At 43.6% G+C, this 19,656-nt stretch overlaps 1 protein-coding gene across 1 annotated transcript in view; it reads left to right on the top strand.

Annotated features, from left to right (window-relative positions):
- The window catches only part of VAMP8 (vesicle associated membrane protein 8), a 509,048-nt gene that overhangs the window by 487,657 nt on the left and 1,735 nt on the right, over window positions 1-19,656 (top strand). Inside the window, exon 3 of the mRNA XM_044084294.1 lies at window positions 18,868-19,656. This exon is cut by the window's right edge and continues 1,735 nt beyond it. Coding sequence (XP_043940229.1) covers window positions 18,868-19,011 — 144 coding nt within the window. The 3' untranslated portion in view covers window positions 19,012-19,656. The remainder of the gene's footprint in view (window positions 1-18,867) is intronic.

Below are 19,656 nucleotides of genomic sequence, written 5' to 3'. Positions count from 1 at the left end.
AGATCTGTTCACCTCCCCCCACAATCATCAACTGAAGAAATTCTGCTCAAGGACATACCACCCACAAGCATGGAAAGTGGACGCTCTCTCTTTCAGCTGGAAAGCTCTAACAGTGTATGCTTTTCCACCTCTCCCATTAATGACCAAGGTCTTACTGAAGATCAGGACAGAGCAGACCAGAGTGATTCTGATAGCTCCAAACTGGCCAAGACAACACTGGTACCCACTGTTAAACAGCATGTCACAGACGAAACCGTGGCCTCTCCCCCTATGGCCACTTCTACTGACGCAGCACAATTTCAAGACTCTGCATTCCAACCTGAAAACCTTGCAGCTAACTGCCTGGAGAATACCATGACTCCTCCTCAGGATAAGCTATCCCAGAGAGTGAAGGATATTATTATGGAAGCTCGCCGGCCTTCCACAAGGAAGGCATATTCAGCAAAATGGAAAAGATTTCACACTTGGAACACAACAAAGGGCCTAGATGTGACAGTGATGAACATGGCACATATACTGGAATATTTGGCAGAATTGTTCCACAACGGCCTGTCTTACTCTTCCATTAAGATACATGCCTCAGCAATTTCAGCAGAATACAATGTTAATCCACCTGTCTTCTCTCATCCTCTCCTGAGACAGTTTCTAAGAGGAATCAAAAACCTCAATCCTCCAAGGAAACCACCTCTACCTACTTGGGACATTAACTTCGTGTTGGAAAAACTAACACTTCCTCCCTTTGAACCAGCAGCATCGGCAGATCAACAGTTTCTGTCTTGGGAAACTGCCTTCCTTCTGGCCATAACATCAGCAAGAAATCTGAGTTGCAAGCTCTAATGGCAGTACAGCCATTTCTTATCTTTCATCAGGACAGAGTTTCTTTGAGAACCAATCCTACATTTATGCCAAAGGTGGTATCCAGGGTATCTTTGAACCAAGCTATTCACTTGCCTACATTCTTCCCACAACCACAAAATAAAGGGGAGAAACTTCTGCACACCCTGGACATACACAGACAGTTGCGCTACTACTTGGACAGAACTAAAAGTTACAGAAAGACTGACCAGCTGTTTGTAGCCTATGCTGCTGGGGCACAAGGAAAAGCAATTTCCAAACAGGCAATTTCAAAATGGATAGGAAATTGCATTTGTTTTTGTTACTCCTTTCATGGAAAAACTGTGCCAGCTAACATTAGACCTCATTCCACGAGAGCCACAGCCACCACCACAGCCTTCCTAAGAGGGGTGGCTACCAAGGACATTTAAGCTGCTACATGGAGCTCCATGCATACATTTGCCAAGCATTACAATTTACCTTTATACTCCAGGTCCAGGGCAGGCTTTGCTATGGCAGTCCTGCAGGGTATCTTAGCTACACCATCCTTTACTTAGTACCTCCACCCCCAGATTGGCTATGGTATTCTACCCATATGTGATGACTGCAGATGCATCCTTGAAGGACATAGTACAGTTTTGTACCTACCATAAATGTAGATGTCCGATAGGTATGCATCTGCAGTCAGGTTTACCCTCCCTCCTTCCCCTCTGTGGTACACTTCTTGGGTACTTACCCCTCTTATAGCTAGCTGGGGGGATCTATTATGGTGTATTTGTTTTTTATAGTACTGTGCATGTTTGGATTTTTTTGCAATGCATATCTCCAAATTTTAGCCTTCCTTAGAGGGCACCTGGCATCTGGGGCAAGAAAAACTGAGGAAAATGGCGTCGGCTGATGCTTTTATACCCCAGACGCTCTGACGTCGGGGAAAGTGCGACATCAGCCGAGGCCAGACCCAGGCTTTGGAATCTGGCCGAAGGGCTGCCTGAGGCAGGACAACCCATATGTGATGACTGCAGATGCATACCTATCGGACATCTACATTTATGGTAGGTACAAAACTGTACTTTTTTCGAGTTTCAAGCCTGAAGTCTTGTAAAGCTAAGTACCGCATTGGGTATCCTTTTTTTCTTGGTCTAACCAATGTCAGAAAAAGTTAACAATTGTCTTGCCTGTGGAAAGCAAATACCTCATAGAGATTTTCATTCTTACTGCGTCACCTGTTTAGGCCCAGACCACGATGTTCCTCGCTGTCAGTTTTGTGCCTTGTTAGACACCTGAACTATTCGTCATCGGGCAATCTTTGTCTCTAAATTCATTCGCTGTCATTCTCTGCATTCGGAAATGGCTTCAATAAACCATCTGACTGCCAATCTTCCGAAAAACATAAAGGATAAACAGAGACAGACCGCATAGGTCCAAAACTGCCAACGACGCTTCTGTTAAGCTAGTCGCCAGTCCGCTGGTAGTCAGTGAGGTTCTTTTGCAGCCTCTGATACCTGCTTCTACAGATTCGCAGGCCTCTACAGAGACCCATTCGGAGTCCGGTATGATGCGAGATGTTTTTTCGATTATGGAACCTGTAGATGTCTCTACCTTGGATGGGTCTGGAGCCGCTGTGCAGGCACCGGCTTCTGATGGTGTAGTCAGACCTACTGATGTTTGTATTAAACCAACTACTTTGTTTCTTACTCAAACTACCGAATTTCTCAGACCCAGGATTTGCACTACGCCTAAGAAACTGACCAAAGCGCATTCTCAAGCTTCCATGCTACAGAAACAAATGCTTAGAATGGCTGAAGACGTCATTACTTTAATTAGGGGAAACCAGCCTTCCCCATCTAACAGACAAAGAATTGATTTTCCTTCTGATTCTACAGACCATGAGTCCGATGACTCTGACCCCTCTGATTACCAGGAACATACCCTTATCTACCTGTGAGGATTCGGATACAGAGGATTCTATTCCCTCTGCCTCCCCCAGAGGACTTTTCTTTCGGTGAAACCTTGCATACCCTAAGAGAGCATTTCCGCTGGGAATGCCAGGACTACCCACAGTCTAAAAAGAGACTCTGGGAATTCTTAGACTTGCCTTAGCACAGGCCTCTAGCTATACCTCCTGTCCTGGATATTCTAAATGATGTCTTCATGGAATCCAGTCTTACCCTGATACCTAACCACCAGCTCTTAGAAAGCCTGATAGGTACTACAGAGTACCTGACTCTGACAAATTTCTCTTTAAAAAATCCCACTGCGGATCCAGAGACCATTTCCCGGGGACCTAAAGGTATTAAGGCTACTACAGCCAAAAAACATACCCCTTCGGACAGGGATTCTAGGGCTTTAGACAGATGGGGAAAGAAAGTATATACCTCTGCAACTCTTGCCATCAGGGCTTTGAATTACCGGTTTCACATGTTGAAGTACCAGCAGCATATTATGGAACTAATTAAACAAAAAATGTTGATTCTTTATTGTGCAGAAAATAAAGATTTACAAGAGTTAATGCATTCTGCAAACCAAGTTTGGTAAGCATACTTTGCAGTGTGGTTTTGATGCCTTAGAAGCATCTTGCAGGGCTGCTGTCACTGGGTCTGTTCTGAGAAGGCATGCTTGGCTGAAGGAACAAATCTTGCCATACCATGTCAAAGCAAAATTACTAGATGTTCCATTAAGCCAAGAATGTTTGTTTGGCACAAAAGCAGAAGTTGTTCTTAAAAAGATGGAGGAAAAAGCTAAATCTGTGCAAACTGTTAAAGATTTCTTACAGGTACAGCCACCTAGATTCAGTAGGCATTGGCCTTCAAAGAACTGGTCCTTTCCAGTCCCTCCCGGACCTTCAGTCCAAATCCAGGGGAAGCAGACCACAAAGACTACAGTCTCAGGGTATGCATAGATCTAAACCTAGAGTGCTCCCACCTCAAAATCAGGGAGTGGTAAGCCATCCCCTTATGGAAAAAGTTTGCAGTGACTTGTCCTTCATCCTTCCCAGCCATGCCCAAGTTCTTGCACCCCAGGAGGAAAACTCGCCCTGCATGCAAAAAAACTGGGAGTATATTACCCAGGACCAATGGGTCTTAAACATTGTATCCCAGGGATACAGATTCTGCTTCCAGTCACTGCCAACCCCAAGCGGATTGCCAGACCTTCCTCCAAACCAATGGGCAGAGGCCCAAAAGCAAGTACTTTCCCTTCTCAGTATCAGGGCTATTCAACCTGTTCCCTCAGAGCAAAGGGGACAGGATTTCTACTACAGACTGATGTTCATAGTGTTACACAGCTGCAGTCATTACACTTGGGTTATCCTGCCGTCAGGCGGTCCCGCAGTCGGCCAGAGTTCCACAGTCTTGGTCCGGCGTCCCTGACGTCAGTGCGCCAGGGGTATACAAGATGCATCCGACGCCATTTTCTTCAGTCTTGCTGCGCGGTGCCCGAAGAAGAAGCAGTTCGCAAGTGCCGGTCGGCTGACTCCTGAGATTTTCGAAGTCAAATTTTGGATCCAAAGTCTTCAATAAAGCTAAGTACCCCGTTGGAGAAACTTTTTTCTTGCCTCAGACCGATGTCAGAAAAAGTTAATAATTGTATTTCTTGTGGGAAGCAAATACCTCATAAGGACTTCCACTCTTACTGTATTCCATGCCTAGGCCCTGATCATGATGTCACTAGTTGTCAGTTTTGTGCTAGATTTAACAAATGCACTATAAAAAGACGTTTTGATTTTGCTTTGCACTACTTTGGCCGAAGGTTCAATTATACTATGCCGTCGGATCAACCGACTACCACAATTCCGAAAAAAACGCAAAGACAAGGATAAAGACAGGCATCCTAGGTCCAAAACCGACGACAAAACCTCTTCTAGGCCAGTTGCCGGTCCTCAGTGAGGAGCTTTCGCAGCCCCTGACACCCCGCTACCTCAGAGCCACAGGCCGCCTCCAACTCCCACGTGGAAACAACTATGCCTCTGTAAACTCAAGGTATTGGGCCTATGGAAACTAATCCCTCAGATGGGTCTGGAGCCGCTGAGCAGGCATCTGCTTCTGAGGGTGTTTTCAGACCTTCACAACTTAACATTAACTCAAATGCCTTTCTCAGAGGAGTACCTACCAAGGAAATTTCGGAGGCTGCAGCTTGGAGTTCAGTGCACACCTTTACCAAGCATTACCACTTGCCTCTTTACTCTAAATCCAGAGCAGGATTTGCCACTGCAGTTCTGCAGGGGCTCATAGCCAATCCTAACTCTTTATAGACCAGCCACCCAACCTTAGCTTAGGGATTCTACCCAAGTGTAATGACTGCAGCAATGTAACACGATGAACATAGTACAGTTTTGTACCTACCATAAATGTAGATGTTCAAGTGTTCACACTGCTGCAGTCCAGGTTACCCTCCCTCCATCCCCTCTGAACTAGCTGGGCTTATCTATGCCTTTCTATCCTATACAACCTTTGTGGTGTATTTGCTTGTAACTGAAGGCATTGTTTTTATTTTATATGTATATTTTTTATTAGCAATATGTATTGCCTACCTATTTGGGGGCACCTGACATCTGGGGCAAGAAAAACTGAAGAAAATGGTGTCTGATGCATCTTATATACCCCTGGTGCACTGACGTCAGGGAAGAAGCGACAGCAACCGACACCAGACCAAGACTTTGGAACTCTGGCCGACTGCGGGACCGCCTGACGGCAGGATAACCCAAGTGTAATGACTGTAGCAGTGTGAACACTCTAACATCTACATTTATGGTAGGTACAAAACTGTACTTTCCTGGTGCCCAGAAAAGAGAACTCCTGGTGCCCTATCCTGGATCTGTCAATTCGCAGCACCTTCCTGGTGGTACCAAAATTCAAAATGCATACACTCCAGCAGCTAAATCCTATGCTAGCCAAGGACTCCTGGCTGGTCACTCTAGTCCTAACCAGACGTTTATCTGCACATCCCCATAATGGAGTCTTACAGGAAATATCAATGTTTCAGGGTAGGCTCTATGCACTATTTCTCTGCTCTTCCCTTTGGCTTATCTACTGTACCCAGGGTATTCACAAAGTGCCTGGCTTCAGCCATTGAATACTGCAGGCAGAGAAATATTCAAATCTACCCATACTTAGATGATTGCCTTATTCAGGCGGACAGTAAGGAATTGCTACTTCAGCACCTGACATTTGTAGAGAGACTCCTAACTTCTCTGGGTATACCAACAACGAAAAGAAATCACAGCTGGTACCCAGCCAAAAGATTGTATTCCAGGGAGCAAGCTTGAACACAACTTCCCGGATGGCATTCCACACTCCAGAAAAGCAGGTTTATTTGACAAATTACTTCAAACTACTGGCCACCCAAACCCAGCTATCTGCAAGAAAAATACTGCAAGCCCGGGTTCATGGCCTCATGCATTCTCCTAATTCCATATACAAGACTGCATATGAAGAAACTTCAATGGTACTTAGAGTCTCTTGTGAATATTCTCAGGACCTGGAAACGGTGATTCCTATCATTCCTTGCCTAAGAACAGAGTTCCTTTGGTAGGCAGAGGCATGCGAACACAACAAGGGACTCCCTTTCACTCAACCCCCCTGCCGCCCAAACCTTGACAACAGAAGCATCAGACTGTGCATGGGAGGATCACATGGCAGGCAAATGGAGCCCAGGGCAAATTCACCTTCATATCAATCAGAAAGAAATTTTAGCTGTACAGAATGCACTGACAGCCTTCAAATACCTTGTACCAGGACAACTCTTGGTAAAGACGGACAACACCACAGTTATGTGGTACATAAACAAGCAGGGAGGAACTCATTCCTGCAGGTTAGCCATGGCTCTGTGGAACACAGCCTTGAGCAATCAAGTGCACCTGCAAGCTCAACTCCTACCAGGCAAACAAAATTCACTGGCAGACAACTTAACCAAAAATCTTATGGACCCATACGAGTGGGAACTGGAACCCAACTCATTCAAACTTCTAATCCACAGGTGAGGGACACCAGAGGTGGACTTCTTTGCTTCCCCCCAAAACAATCAATTGAGCAAATTTTACACCAGAACGCCCCACAGCCAAGCATGGAAAGTGGATGCCCTATCCTTCACATGGGAAAAACTCTCAATCTATGCCTTCCACCTCTGCCCCTCCTCTCAAAAGTACTGCTCAAGGTCAAACAGGACATGCCAAGGACAATCCTTATTGCACCAGACTGGCCACGCCAGCACTGCTACCCACTCCTATGCAGCCTGTCAGCAGTGCCACCCTGGCACCTACATCAGACTCTATCTCTGCTGTCCCAGCAGGAGGGACAGAGTTTGCATCCTCGGCTGCAAACCCTGAACCTGGCAGCCTGGCTTATTCCCTGAGTACATCACCAGCAACCCTCAGCAAACAGATGCTGAATGTCATCCTTGAGGCCAGGAGGCCTAGTACTAGGAAATCCTATTCAGGAAAGTGGAAAAGATACTGTTCTTGGAGCCAGTCTCAAGGAAAGGATACAGCCGTGCCCTCCTTACCTCAAATCCTAGATTATCTAGCAGAGCTGCTCCGCAAAGGCCTGTCCTTCTCATCTGTTAAGATTCATGCCTCTGCCATCTCAGCTCATTACAATACTGAGCCCACCCCTCTTCTCTCGCCCTGATCAAACAGCTCCTGAGAGGAGCTAACAATTTAAGACCCCCAAGGAGAGCTCCCACTCCTGCCTGGGACTTTAACTTTGTACTAGAGAATCTCACGCTTCCCCCTTTTGAACCTGCAGCTTCAGCAGAGTTAAAATTCCTCTCTTGGAAAACAGCCTTACTTCTAGTCATCACTTCAGTAAGAAGAGTGTCTGAGTTACAGGCCCTTATGGCTGTGGAACCCTTCATTATCTTCCATGTGGACAGGGTTTCCCTCAGGACTAACCCATCATTTATGCCCAAGGTGATATCTAGTGTGGCTGTAAACCAATCCATCTATTTACCAGCCTTTTTCCCTAATCCTCAGAATAAAGGGAAAAGGATCCTGCACTCCTTGAAAGTGCACAGACAGCTCAGGTTTTACCTTGACGGGACTAAACCTTTCAGAAAATCTGACCAGCTGCTAATCAGTTTTGCTACAGGGGCAGAGGGCAAGGCCATTTCAAAGCAAACCATTTCCAAATGGATCGCACACTGAATCCATTTCTGCTACAAACACCATGGAAAACCTACCCCATAGGGAATCAGAACTCATTCCACTAGGGCTACCTCAACCTCTATAGCATTTTTCAGGGGAGTTCCTACCAGGGACATCCTGGAAGCTGCAACTTGGATTTCTGTACACACCTTCACCAAGCATTACCACTTTACCTATCTTCTCTAAATCTAGAGCTGGATTTGCCACAACAGTCTTACAAGGCCTGCTAGCCAGCCCAAATATTTGACTGCCACCACCCCCTTCCTCAGCTTTGGGAATCAACCCAAGTGTGATGACTGCAATAGTGAAACATGAAGAACACAGTACAGTTGTGTACACTTACCATAAATGTAGCTGCTCGAGTGTATTCACTATTGCAGTCCTAGTTACCCTCCCTCCAGCCCCCTGACTTTTCTATACTTTCTGCCTATTCTCTTTTTTGACCATATCTTATGGCGGTGGTATTTACTTTCTACTGGAGGTGTTCCACACCATGTAATTGCTTCCTATTTTGGGGGCTCCTGACAACTGGGGAAAGAAAAACTGATGTAATGGCATCTGCTGCATGTTTTATAGACCTGACTTCATGGAAGTGGGAATAGCATCTGACGCAGAAATCCCAAGACTCTGGTATTTGGGCCGACTGAGGGCTACCTGCAGGCAGATAACCCAAGTGCGATGACTGCAGCAGTGAATACACTCTAACATCTACATTTATGGTAAGTGTACACAACTGTACATGTTCATCGTGTTACACTGCTGCAGTCATTACACTTGGGTTATCCTGCCGTCAGGCGGTCCCGCAGTCGGCCAGAGTTCCAAAGTCTTGGTCTGGCGTCTGTTGCTGTCGCTTCTTCCCTGACGTCAGTGCGCCAGGGGTATATAAGATGCATCCGATGCCATTTTCTTCAGTGTTTCTTGCCGCGCGGTGCCCGAAGCAGAAGCAGTTCCCAAGTGCCGGTCGGCCAACTCCTGAGATTTTCGAAGTCGAATTTCAGATCCGAAGTCTTCAGTAAAGCTAAGTACCCCGTTGGGGAAACTTTTTTTTCTTGCCTCAGACCGATGTCAGAGAAAGTTAATTGTATTTCTTGTGGGAAGCAAATACCTCATAAGGACTTCCACTCTTACTGTATTCCATGCCTAGACCCTGATCACGACGTAACTAGTTGTCGGTTTTGTGCTAGATTTAACAAATGCACTATAAAAAGACGTTTTGATTTTGCTTTGCACTACTTTAGCCGAAGGTTCAATTATACTATGCTGTCGGATCAACCGATGACTGCAGTTCCGAAAAAACGCAAAGACAAGGATAAAGACAGGCATCTGACGTCCAAAACCGACAACGAAACCTCTTCTAGGCCAGTCGCCAGTTCTCAGTGAGGCACTTTCGCAGCCCCTGACACCCGCTACCTCAGAACCATAGGCCGCCTCCGACTCCCACGTGGAGACAACTAGGCCTCTGGAAACTCAAGGTATTGGGCCTACGGAAATTAATCCCTCAGATGGGTCTGGAGCCGCTGAGCAGGCATCGGCTTCTGAGGGTGTTTTCAGACCTTCACAACTTAGCATTAAAGCAATAGCCAAGACAAAAGTACCATTAAAGACAAAGAAAACAAGTACAGCATTCTCCTGGACAGTCCTCCATGCCTAAGAAACAGATGCTTAAAATGTCCGAAGACCTCATTACTCTAATCAGGGGTTCCCATCCCCCTCCTGAGAAAAGGCCTAGGCAGGATACAGACTAGGATTCCTCTGATCAGGTTTCCATTTCCTCTGATTCCTCTTCAGACCAGGGATAACTCTCTACCCCCCTATGAGGACTCTGATGCTGAAGAATCTATCCCTTCAGCCTCTCCTCCTGAGGATTATTCTTTTGAGGAAACTTTACATACCATGAGGGAGCATTTCCATTGGGAAAGTCAGGATTACTCAGAATCCAAGAAAAGGCTCAGGGATTTCCTTTTATTGCCTCCACACAGGCCCCTGGCTATTCCACCTGTGCTAGATATTGTGGATGATGTGTTCTCTGAATCCAGCTTATCTCCTGATTCTTTGCCCACTGCACCAGCCAAGCCAGATAGGTATTAGAGTCCCTGACTCGCAAGTTTCTTTATAAAAACCCTTCTGCTGATCCAGAAACTATTTCCAAAAGGGGTTAAGGCTTCCATTGCAAAAAATCCAGTACCCTCTGACAGAGATTCCAGAGCTTTGGTTAGATGGGGGAAGAAAGTTTACACTTCTGCAACTTTAGCAGTAAGGGCTTTAAATTGCCAGTTTCACATGCTTAAGTACCAATAATATTTAATGGCTCAGTTAAAACAGAAAATGCTTGCAAGCTCAGAAGCTCCTGACTATATAGAAATGCAGGATTTATTACGTGCAGTAGAACAGGTGGGAAAACATACTCTGCAATGTGGTTTTGATTCTTTAGAGGCCTCTTGTAGAGCTGCAGTTACAGGTTCTGTGATTCGAAGACATGCTTGGTTAAAGGAACAGAGTTTACCTGATCATGTTAAGGCAAAATTATTGGATGCTCCTTTACAGCATGATACCTTGTTTGGTGTTAAGGCAGAAGAGGTGTTAAAGAAAATGGAGGATAAAACCAAATCTATGCAAACAGTCAAGGATTTCTTACAGGTACAGCCACCTCGATTTAGCAGAAAGTGGCCAACAAAGAATTGGTCCTTTCCAGTGTCAGACAGACCACAGAGAGGCAGATACAGATGCCCAAGGGGCAGATCTCAATCCCAAGGCTCTAACGGACAATGACAGTGGGGCACCTCAACCCCAAAAGGAGGTGAGGACAAGTCTCAACCTTACAGGAAACCGTCCCAATGACTTCCCCCTTCGTACGCCAAGCACTTCCCTTTTGGCAGCCCCCTTAGGGGGAAAACTAGCACTTTTTTCTCAAAACTGGCAAACAATCACCCAAGACAAATGGGTTCTGAATATTGTGTCTCAAGGTTGCAGGTTCCACTTTCATACTTTACTAAGGCTAAAAGGAATGCCAGACCTGCCACAAAATCAATGGGCAGAGGCACAAAAACAAATTTCAGCCTTCATGGACATGAGAGCTATTCAAAAAATACCACAACAGGAACAAGGACAAGGATTTTACACAAGACTCTTCCTGGTCCCCAGAAAGGACAAGGCCTGGAGGCCCATACTAGACCTTTCAATTCTAAATACTTACCTGGATATTCCCAAAGTCAAAATGTTGACATTACAGCAGCTTCTACCCATGCTGGGCAAGAAGGCTTGGCTTGTTACTCTGGACCTCAAAGAGGCATACCTGCATGTCCCTATCAGACAAAATTGCAGATGATACCTCACATTCAAAGCTGGTACAATGCACTACCAGTTCTCTGCACTGCTCTTTGGCTTATCTACTGCACCCGGGGTCTTTACAAAGTGCCTGGCACCAGTAATTGCATTTTGCAGACAAAAAGGAATTCAAATATATCCATACCTGGACGGCTGCATCATTCAAGCAGAGACAAAGGACATTCTTCTACAGCATCTGGCATTTGTAAAAAGGTTGCTAATTTCTCTAGGGTACACAGTAAACGAAAAGAAGTCAAAACTAGTGCCCTCACAACAGATTATATTCCTGGGTGCCAGCTTAAATACAATGGCCCAGATGGCTTATCTCACGCCAGACAAACATGTTCAACTAACTCAATATTTTCAATTAATGGCAAAAAAAGTCCCATCTCTCTGCAAGAAAAATTCTGCAGTCCCTGGGATTCATGGCATCCTGCATACTACTAATACCATATGCCACACTGCATATGAGGAAATTACAGTGGTACCTAAAAAGTGTTTGGACTCAACACTCTCACAGTTTAGAAGCAGTAATACCAATGATTCCCTGCCTACAACAGGAGTTTCGATGGTGGGCACAGGCATGTCACCTAAACAAGGGTCAGCCTTTTACCCTACCCACAGCCAGGCAGACTCTAACAACAGATGCTTCAGATTACGCCTGGGGAGCACACATGGCAGGAAAACGCATTCAGGGCAAGTGGACCACAGACCAAATGCATCTTCACATCAATCAAAAAGAGATGTTGGCTGTTCAAAATGCCCTAACAGCTTTCAAGGACCTTCTGCATCCAAGACAATTATTAAAGACAGACAACACCACAGTAATGTGGTACATAAACAAGCAAGGGGGCACTCATTCTTAACCCCTATGCAGGCAAGCCATGACCTTGTGGAACACAGCTCTAACATATCAAGTTCATCTACAAGCACAATTCCTGCCAGGAAAGAAAAATACTCTGGCAGACGATCTAAGCAGAAATATCATGGACCCTCATGAATGGAAATTGAATCCACAAATCTTCAGCATGGTAATGCAAAAATGGGGATGCCCAAACATAGATCTTTTTGCCTCCCCACTGAATTGCCAACTACAAAAATTCTTCACAAGGACTTATCACACACAACCTTGGAAAGTGGATGCACTCTCATTCAGCTGGAAAAGCCTAAACATTTATGCCTTTCCACCACTGCCTCTCCTTTCAAAGGTACTCCTAAAAGCAAGACAAGAAAAACCACAGATGATCCTGATTGGGTACCAGTGCCGCGTGGCCAGTCTGGAGCAATCTTAAAGAACTTAGCTCAAGGCCCACCATTGATTTTGCCTCAAATTCCACACCTTCTGACTCAACAAAACAGTCAGATCCTGCACGGTCAGCTCAAAACCCTAAACCTGGCTGCATGGCAGATTCATTAGTCAAACAGGCAGCACCTCTCTAAAGCTGTTATGGATGTCATTTTGGAGGCCAGGAGGCCTAGCACCAGGAAAGCTTACTCAGAAAAATGGAAGAGATTCTGCGCCTGGAGCCAGGCTCAAAGCCTTGACCCTCTTGTCCCAAACATTCCTCAGATTTTACAATACTTAACTGAGATGCTGGACAAAGGCCTATCCTTCTCATCAATTAAGATCCACGCCTCTGCCATTTCAGCACATTACAACACAAATCCTCTTTTATTCTCTCATCCCTTGCTAAAGCAGTACCTCAGAGGGGCTAAAAACATAAGACCGCACCTGAGAGCGCCAACACCGACTTGGGACCTCAATTTCGTTTTGGAAAAACTGACCCTGCCACCTTTTGAGCCAGCCAATACAGCCGATCTAAAATTTTTATCATGGAAAACAGCTCTGCTCCTGGCAGTAACTTCAGCATGAAGAGTCTCAGAGCTACAGGCATTAATGGTAGTGGAATATTTTATAATTTTTCATCAGGACAGGGTTTCTTTAAGGACAAACCCTACCTTTATGCCAAAGGTGGTATCTAGTGTGGCTCTTAACCAAACCATCCATTTGCCAACTTTTTATCCAAACCCCCAGAATAAAGGGGAGAAACTTCTGCACTCTTTGGACATACACAGGCAGCTATGCTTCTACTTGGACAAAACAAAAGCTTTCAGGAAAACTGAGCAACTGTTTGTAGCATATGCTGCAGGATCACAGGGCAATGCTGTCTCAAAGCAGACTGTATCCAAATGGATAGGACACTGTATTCATTACTGCTACACACAGCATGGAAAATCAATCCCTAATAACATTAGGCCACATTCCACCAGGGCAACAGCCACTTCAACAGCCTTTCTCAGAGGAGTACCTACCAAGGAAATTTTGGAGGCTGCAACTTGGAGATCAGTGCACACCTTTACCAAGCATTACCACTTGCCTCTTTACTCTAAATCCAGAGCAGGATTTGCCACTGCAGTTCTGCAGGGCCTTATAGCCAATCCTAACTCTTTATAAACCAGCCACCCAACCTTAAGCTTTGGGATTCTACCGAAGTGTAATGATTGCAGCAGTGTAACATGAACATAGTACAGTTTTGTACCTACCATAAATGTAGGTGTTCGAGTGTTCACACTGCTGCAGTCCAAGTTACCCTCCCTCCATCCCCTCTGAACTAGCTGGACTTATCTATGCCTTTCTATCCTATACAACCTTTGTGGTGTATTTGCTTGTAACTGAAGGTATTGTTTTTATTTTATATGTATATTTTTTATTAGCAACATGTATTGCCTACCTACTTGGGGGCACCTGACATCTGGGGCAAGAAAAACTGAAGAAAATGGCGTCTGATGCATCTTGTATACCCCTGACGCACTGACGTCGGGGAAGAAGCGACAGCAACCGATGCCGGACCAAGACTTTGGAACTCTGGCCGACTGCAGGACCGCCTGACGGCAGGATAACCCAAGTGTAATGACTGCAGCAGTGTGAACACTCTAACATCTACATGTATGGTAGGTACAAAACTGTACTTTTCCTCTAGGAACACAAACAATGTCTATTATGTTCCATTCCCATGTAGGCTTTTTTACAATCTGAAGCAATTGTTCCTAAACATGCATTCTGAATAATTTCCGTACTAATGTTGTCGAATCAATATTATTCCAGTCTGCTTCTGGTAAATTCAAGTCCCCAGCTAGTATTACTCTTACCTCCTGTGTTTCATGTAAGAAATGTATGAATTCCTGTAGGTCATCTGCAGTTGACTTTGTGGTCTATACGCTCCAACAATTGTTATATGTTCCATGGTTGTCTTTATTGTCACAGTTACACAGTCCATAGTATTGGTGTTATCATTGAACATGTAAATAACTCAGGGCTCATAATTATCTTTAATCCCCCATCATAACACCGCCACCTGATTTTTTTGTTAGAATGTCTGTTACAGTAAAATTTATCCCCTGACAGAACTGGTTTCTGGTCATTGTTCTTTAACTGTGCTTCACAAACAGTAGCCTCGTAAATCTTGTGGGAGTGTAGCAAATTTTCTAATAAAAAAATTAATGCTCTTAGCATTAACAGCCGTCAGAAATGCATCAAATGCTGCGATCTGCGAACTGTTAAATTTTCGACCTGTCAAAAATCCTGCATTGTGTTTGCCAAATATTGCAAAATATCTAGTAGAAACAAAGACCTTGATGTACTGAGTAAATGTCTCACCAGACAAAATAAGCAATATAGCAAAATCCAAAAAAGTAGAATGATGAAACGAAACCTGGCTACTAGCTTAAAACGTAGGTTTTAATAAAAATAACGTGACATAAGTGCTTTCACAGCTCTTGCTGCTTCTTCAGATGTCTCATCAACACTAAATAAGATACATAAATTTATACATCCTAGCTTTTGGTCACATGTTCAGTTAAATCAATTAAACACTTTTAAAGTAACGACACATTAAAGCATCCCAACTACAATGCACAAACTGAAAATATTAACAATATGCAGCACATTCAACAGACATAGCATAAAAGTTATATAGACAAACCTATTTGAACAATGAGCGTGCTTTTAATAAAGGTTTAATAGGGACTTTATCATTAAGTCCTGAGCCATGATCCGCACTCAGTCTAACTATCCATGTGCTCTCTAGACACTCAGTGGCATTCCTAACATCCCCAACCTTCGATTAACTTCTGTCTTGCCTATAACCTGAAACTTAAAACTATGTGCAGTGGAAGTTGCTCTCACATGCTTAGATAATGCACTGTATTCAGAGCCATTCTTAATATGGCACTGATGCTCTCTAATATGGTCCTTCAGTAGTCTGTTTTATCTACATAACATTTTGTGCAGGCTGTACAGCGTGCTAAGTAAACTAAATGAGAGGAACTATAAATAGCATGTACATCAAAAACATATTCTTTACCTTGGTCAGGGTGCAAAAATACCCCCGAGCTATCGATAAAGCTACAACTGCAGGAATGACATGGTCTATATAACTTTTATTCTATGTCTGTATAATGTGCTGCATATTATTAATATTTTCAGTTTGTGCATCGTAGCTAGGATGCTTTTATGTGTTGTTACTTTAAAATTGTTTCATTTATTTAATTGAACATGTGACCTGATGAGACATCTGAAGAAGCAGCAAGAGCTGTGAAAGCACTTATGTCACGTTATTTTTATTAAAACCCAAGTTTTATGCTAGTAGCCAGGTTTCGTTTCATCATTCTACTTACTTGCATATTGTAAAATATCTGCTGCAAAAATTCTCTTTGCTGAATTTGTGTGGCATGCCACTTTTCTTTTCCACATCTCAGCTGACAAATCGTGTTCTGCCAAAAAAAAAAATCTGCTACCACCAATTTTGAGATTCTTGTCTGCAGACCAGATTTTAGACAGTATTTTTCCTTCAAGGCAAACAATTCCAGTCTTAACAAGATCGGTCTTGGCTTCAATTTCAAATTTTGAGGCATGTTGACCCTAAGATTCTGTTCCACTTTTAGCTGACTTACTGGGATGCGAGTCCATTTCAGTAGCTTACCACTAACGAATTTTAAACAGTTGGCACCTTCAGAACTTTCAGGAACACACATTAAATGGATATTCTTGCAGTAACTGCAGACCTCACTATCCACTAATAAGGCTTCAGCAGCAGCCATCCTCTGTTGCAGGTTACCACTATCCAGCTGTTGGTCTTCAGGCTGATCAGAATATGTGGTGACAGCCATTTCACGATTCTTAAACCTGTTGTCTGCTTTTTCAGTGTATTTGGATAAAGTTGCAGAGTTTTTGGCGTAGTTGTGTCAACAGTTTAGCAACCTTCTTCTCATTTACATTCCCCACAGTATCCACAGATTGGGACCATTCGTTAAACTGTTTGAGCAAGAAGGCAAACCTCATGGTTGCATAACTGCTCAAGTGCTGTTTTGCACTTTCCCCTGCCTTTTATGCATACAGAGTGTTGACTATTGGTAACTGTTAGTAGTTCCTAATTAAAGCAGTACCAGTTTTTAAATTAAATAACTTTTTTTTATTGTTTCACTGATCAGGAGCAGAGCGGGGAGAAGCAGTTCACTACATGTCTCTGCTGGAAGCATAAATAGATGAATAATGCTTATACATGTTGATCTTGCTGAAGGAACTTTGGAGAGATGGTTGAAGTGCCGTATAAGGAACAGTCTGTATTCTATAGTACAGTTTCCCTTTCTCTGTGTTTTTGCCATCTTAGTATAACGAGGGGGTGTGATGGTGAAGCCGAAGCTGAGCTTGCTGCCTAGAAGAAATGTTTATTTTCATTTTCAGGCAATATATGTGGCCTTTGTAATGAAGGATTGTATTACTTACAGTTGCGTTAATGGCTGTGTGATGTTCTAGGGTATTCAGTGTATGTATGGTGATTTGGTGAAGAGGGGTTGCAGTTTGTGGGGAGTTATTGTGGCCATAATAAGGTGCCCTAGATCCTTTTGTCTTACTGGGTCTTTCCTTCCAAGATTGGAATCCTCCCTTTTTCCTTCTTTGCCTGATGTTGATGTGTAACATTTATATAGCATTTTTCAGCAGGCCTTTGGCAACTTTGTTCCTTTGCCATTTCCAATGTAATTCACTGGTTTCTTTTCCTACCTCCTCCCTAATAAACAGGTAGAATTTCTTAAAATAAATTTCTTAACGTCTGCTTCTGGCCTTTTTCATATACCATGTTTTGCTTTTTTGATTTGCCCCCACTGTCTCTCAGTAATTCTCTCTCCTGGCGAATCTGCCCATGTGTTCCTTATCAATGGGGTGAGGGTCAGACAGAAGGGCCATCATTAGACAGCCATTAAGGTGGTTCAAGATTTTTTGTTTACTGACGCACTCCCACATACATTTGGCAAAGCACAAAGGATGGGACACGCAGTGGGCTGCACGAAGGGTGTTCTCTCACTTCATGAGAGACGCTTCCTCTAAAGTAGTCTCTCCCACCACCTCGAAGCACAAGTGGTGGTTTTCCAGTGTCACCATGGAAATCACACTACTCGGCATGCCCCCAAGTGAGCACATCCTCCCCAATCCTCGACTGAAGTAAGCAGACCACACAGAGTCATTCCTCCCCCTGCCTTGCCTGGCTTCTCCATTGCCAAGATTACTAATCAAACCCTGGTCACCTGGGTTGCAGTCAGGACTTCGTGCTCTGTGCCATGGAGCTAGGCTACCTGTTTTCTGATTTTCTTTTTACTTAGACAACTTTTTTTCGTACCTCAACCAGACTGCCCATTTTATGATTTCTTGTCACTTTTCACCCTTCTTCCCTGCTGTTTGTTTGTGAACCCACAGTTTGTCATAATCTGCTTCCCTGCAATCTTGCCTCTATCCTTTGTGTACCTTTCAGTCTCTTTCTCCATACCTGATATGAGTTACGCTGTTGCAGGGTCATTGCATGGATGATGGAACTATGACTTTTGTATCTTTTGCCTCATCCTCCCTGTCATGCAACAGGTTGAAGATTCTTCTTTCCTGGCTGCATCTGTTACTTTTTGTTCCAACTCCTCTGATTTCTCTCCCACTTTGGATGATGGGGGTAATCCAGTTAGACTGTGGTCTCTCATCATAACCACCTCCTCCATCCTTTTGAGTCTCTCCCTGGCAGTCCTCCTCATCCCTTACACTTGCATTAGGTGGTTTATAAAAAGTGCTTTCCCGTTACTCCATTCAGCTTTAATACATGGAAGCACACCATTGTATTTTGCTCTCCTGCATATTTCATAATTTTAAATGGAATCTGCAATGTAGTTCTCCACAGCTTGTACCCGATTGTGCATGGCAGAATTTAGGCTGTTCAGTAACATAAGTGGTAATTATTAAAGTAAGTATTTTAAGTGCAATGTAAAAATATAGAAATAATGCATTTACAGGTGTAGTTCTTTACTGTGCTGTTTAATATTTGTCACTAATTGCAGTTGTAGAGCCTTTGTGCATTTGAAGATCAGTGTTTTACTTTGTCATGTGGTACCAAATGTATTTTAAAATCAGCAAAAGAGCCTCACAAATATAAAGTCGTAGTAGCTATTTTGCATACAGAAAATGAAAAGTCAAAATGTTGAGTTCCATTTAAACTTCACCTGCTTAATTGTTTCTCTTTCTGCTCTGGCTGCAGTCTGAACACTTCAAAACAACCTCGCAGAAGGTGGCTCGCAAGTACTGGTGGAAGAACGTTAAGATGATCATCCTGATCTGTGTTATTGTCGGAATCATTGTCCTACTCATCATCCTTTTTGCCACTGGAGTCATTCCCACCTAGATATGGACAGCTGATTGTCAAACCACACCCCCAGGCAACTTGCAATGTACTGTGCTGTACTAAGATTCTTGGTGTCATGGAAGGAGCCCCCCTCCCCATTCTGATTTCTGTCTCTTTTTCTTTTTCATAGGCAGTGTAAGTGGGGGTTTTAGTGAGGAGCTCAATCTGTTTAGGGTACATTTTTATCTCCTGGGTAACAAAGGCCTGAATAACCTGGAATGCTGACCAAGACTACTGTTTTTTTTTTCCTTTCATTTTTATAATTAAGTTTGACAGCGGTGGGCACACAAACTTGGGATGATAGGCTTGGATAGTCCTCCCCTTTTCAGAAAAAAATGTCTTAAAATAAACTTCCTTTTTTTCCTGAAAAGTATACATTTCCAGTAGGGAGTCCATTTTAAGTTTGTTTAGCTAAATTCTTTACCAGGAGACCATCTGCATATAGCATTAACTTTGCAGATTAAAATGGGTAGATTAGGGCACCATTTCCTTAAATTTAATTTATCAGCATCTCTGGCCATTGCATTTCTGTATACATAAGGAAACTTTCATTTGGTTAGGAATTCTAAGAAAGTTAAGAAGTTTTGAGGTTTTTCTTCTCTGATCTTACATGTGTTTTTTTTATAGCCACTTTAATGTTTTTCA

This window comes from Protopterus annectens, chromosome 9.part0 (genome assembly GCF_019279795.1).
Source record: "Protopterus annectens isolate FY-2018-M chromosome 9.part0, PAN1.0, whole genome shotgun sequence".
In the NCBI taxonomy this organism is placed as follows: domain Eukaryota; kingdom Metazoa; phylum Chordata; order Ceratodontiformes; family Protopteridae; genus Protopterus; species Protopterus annectens.
This window is presented reverse-complemented; position numbering and strand designations above follow the sequence as displayed.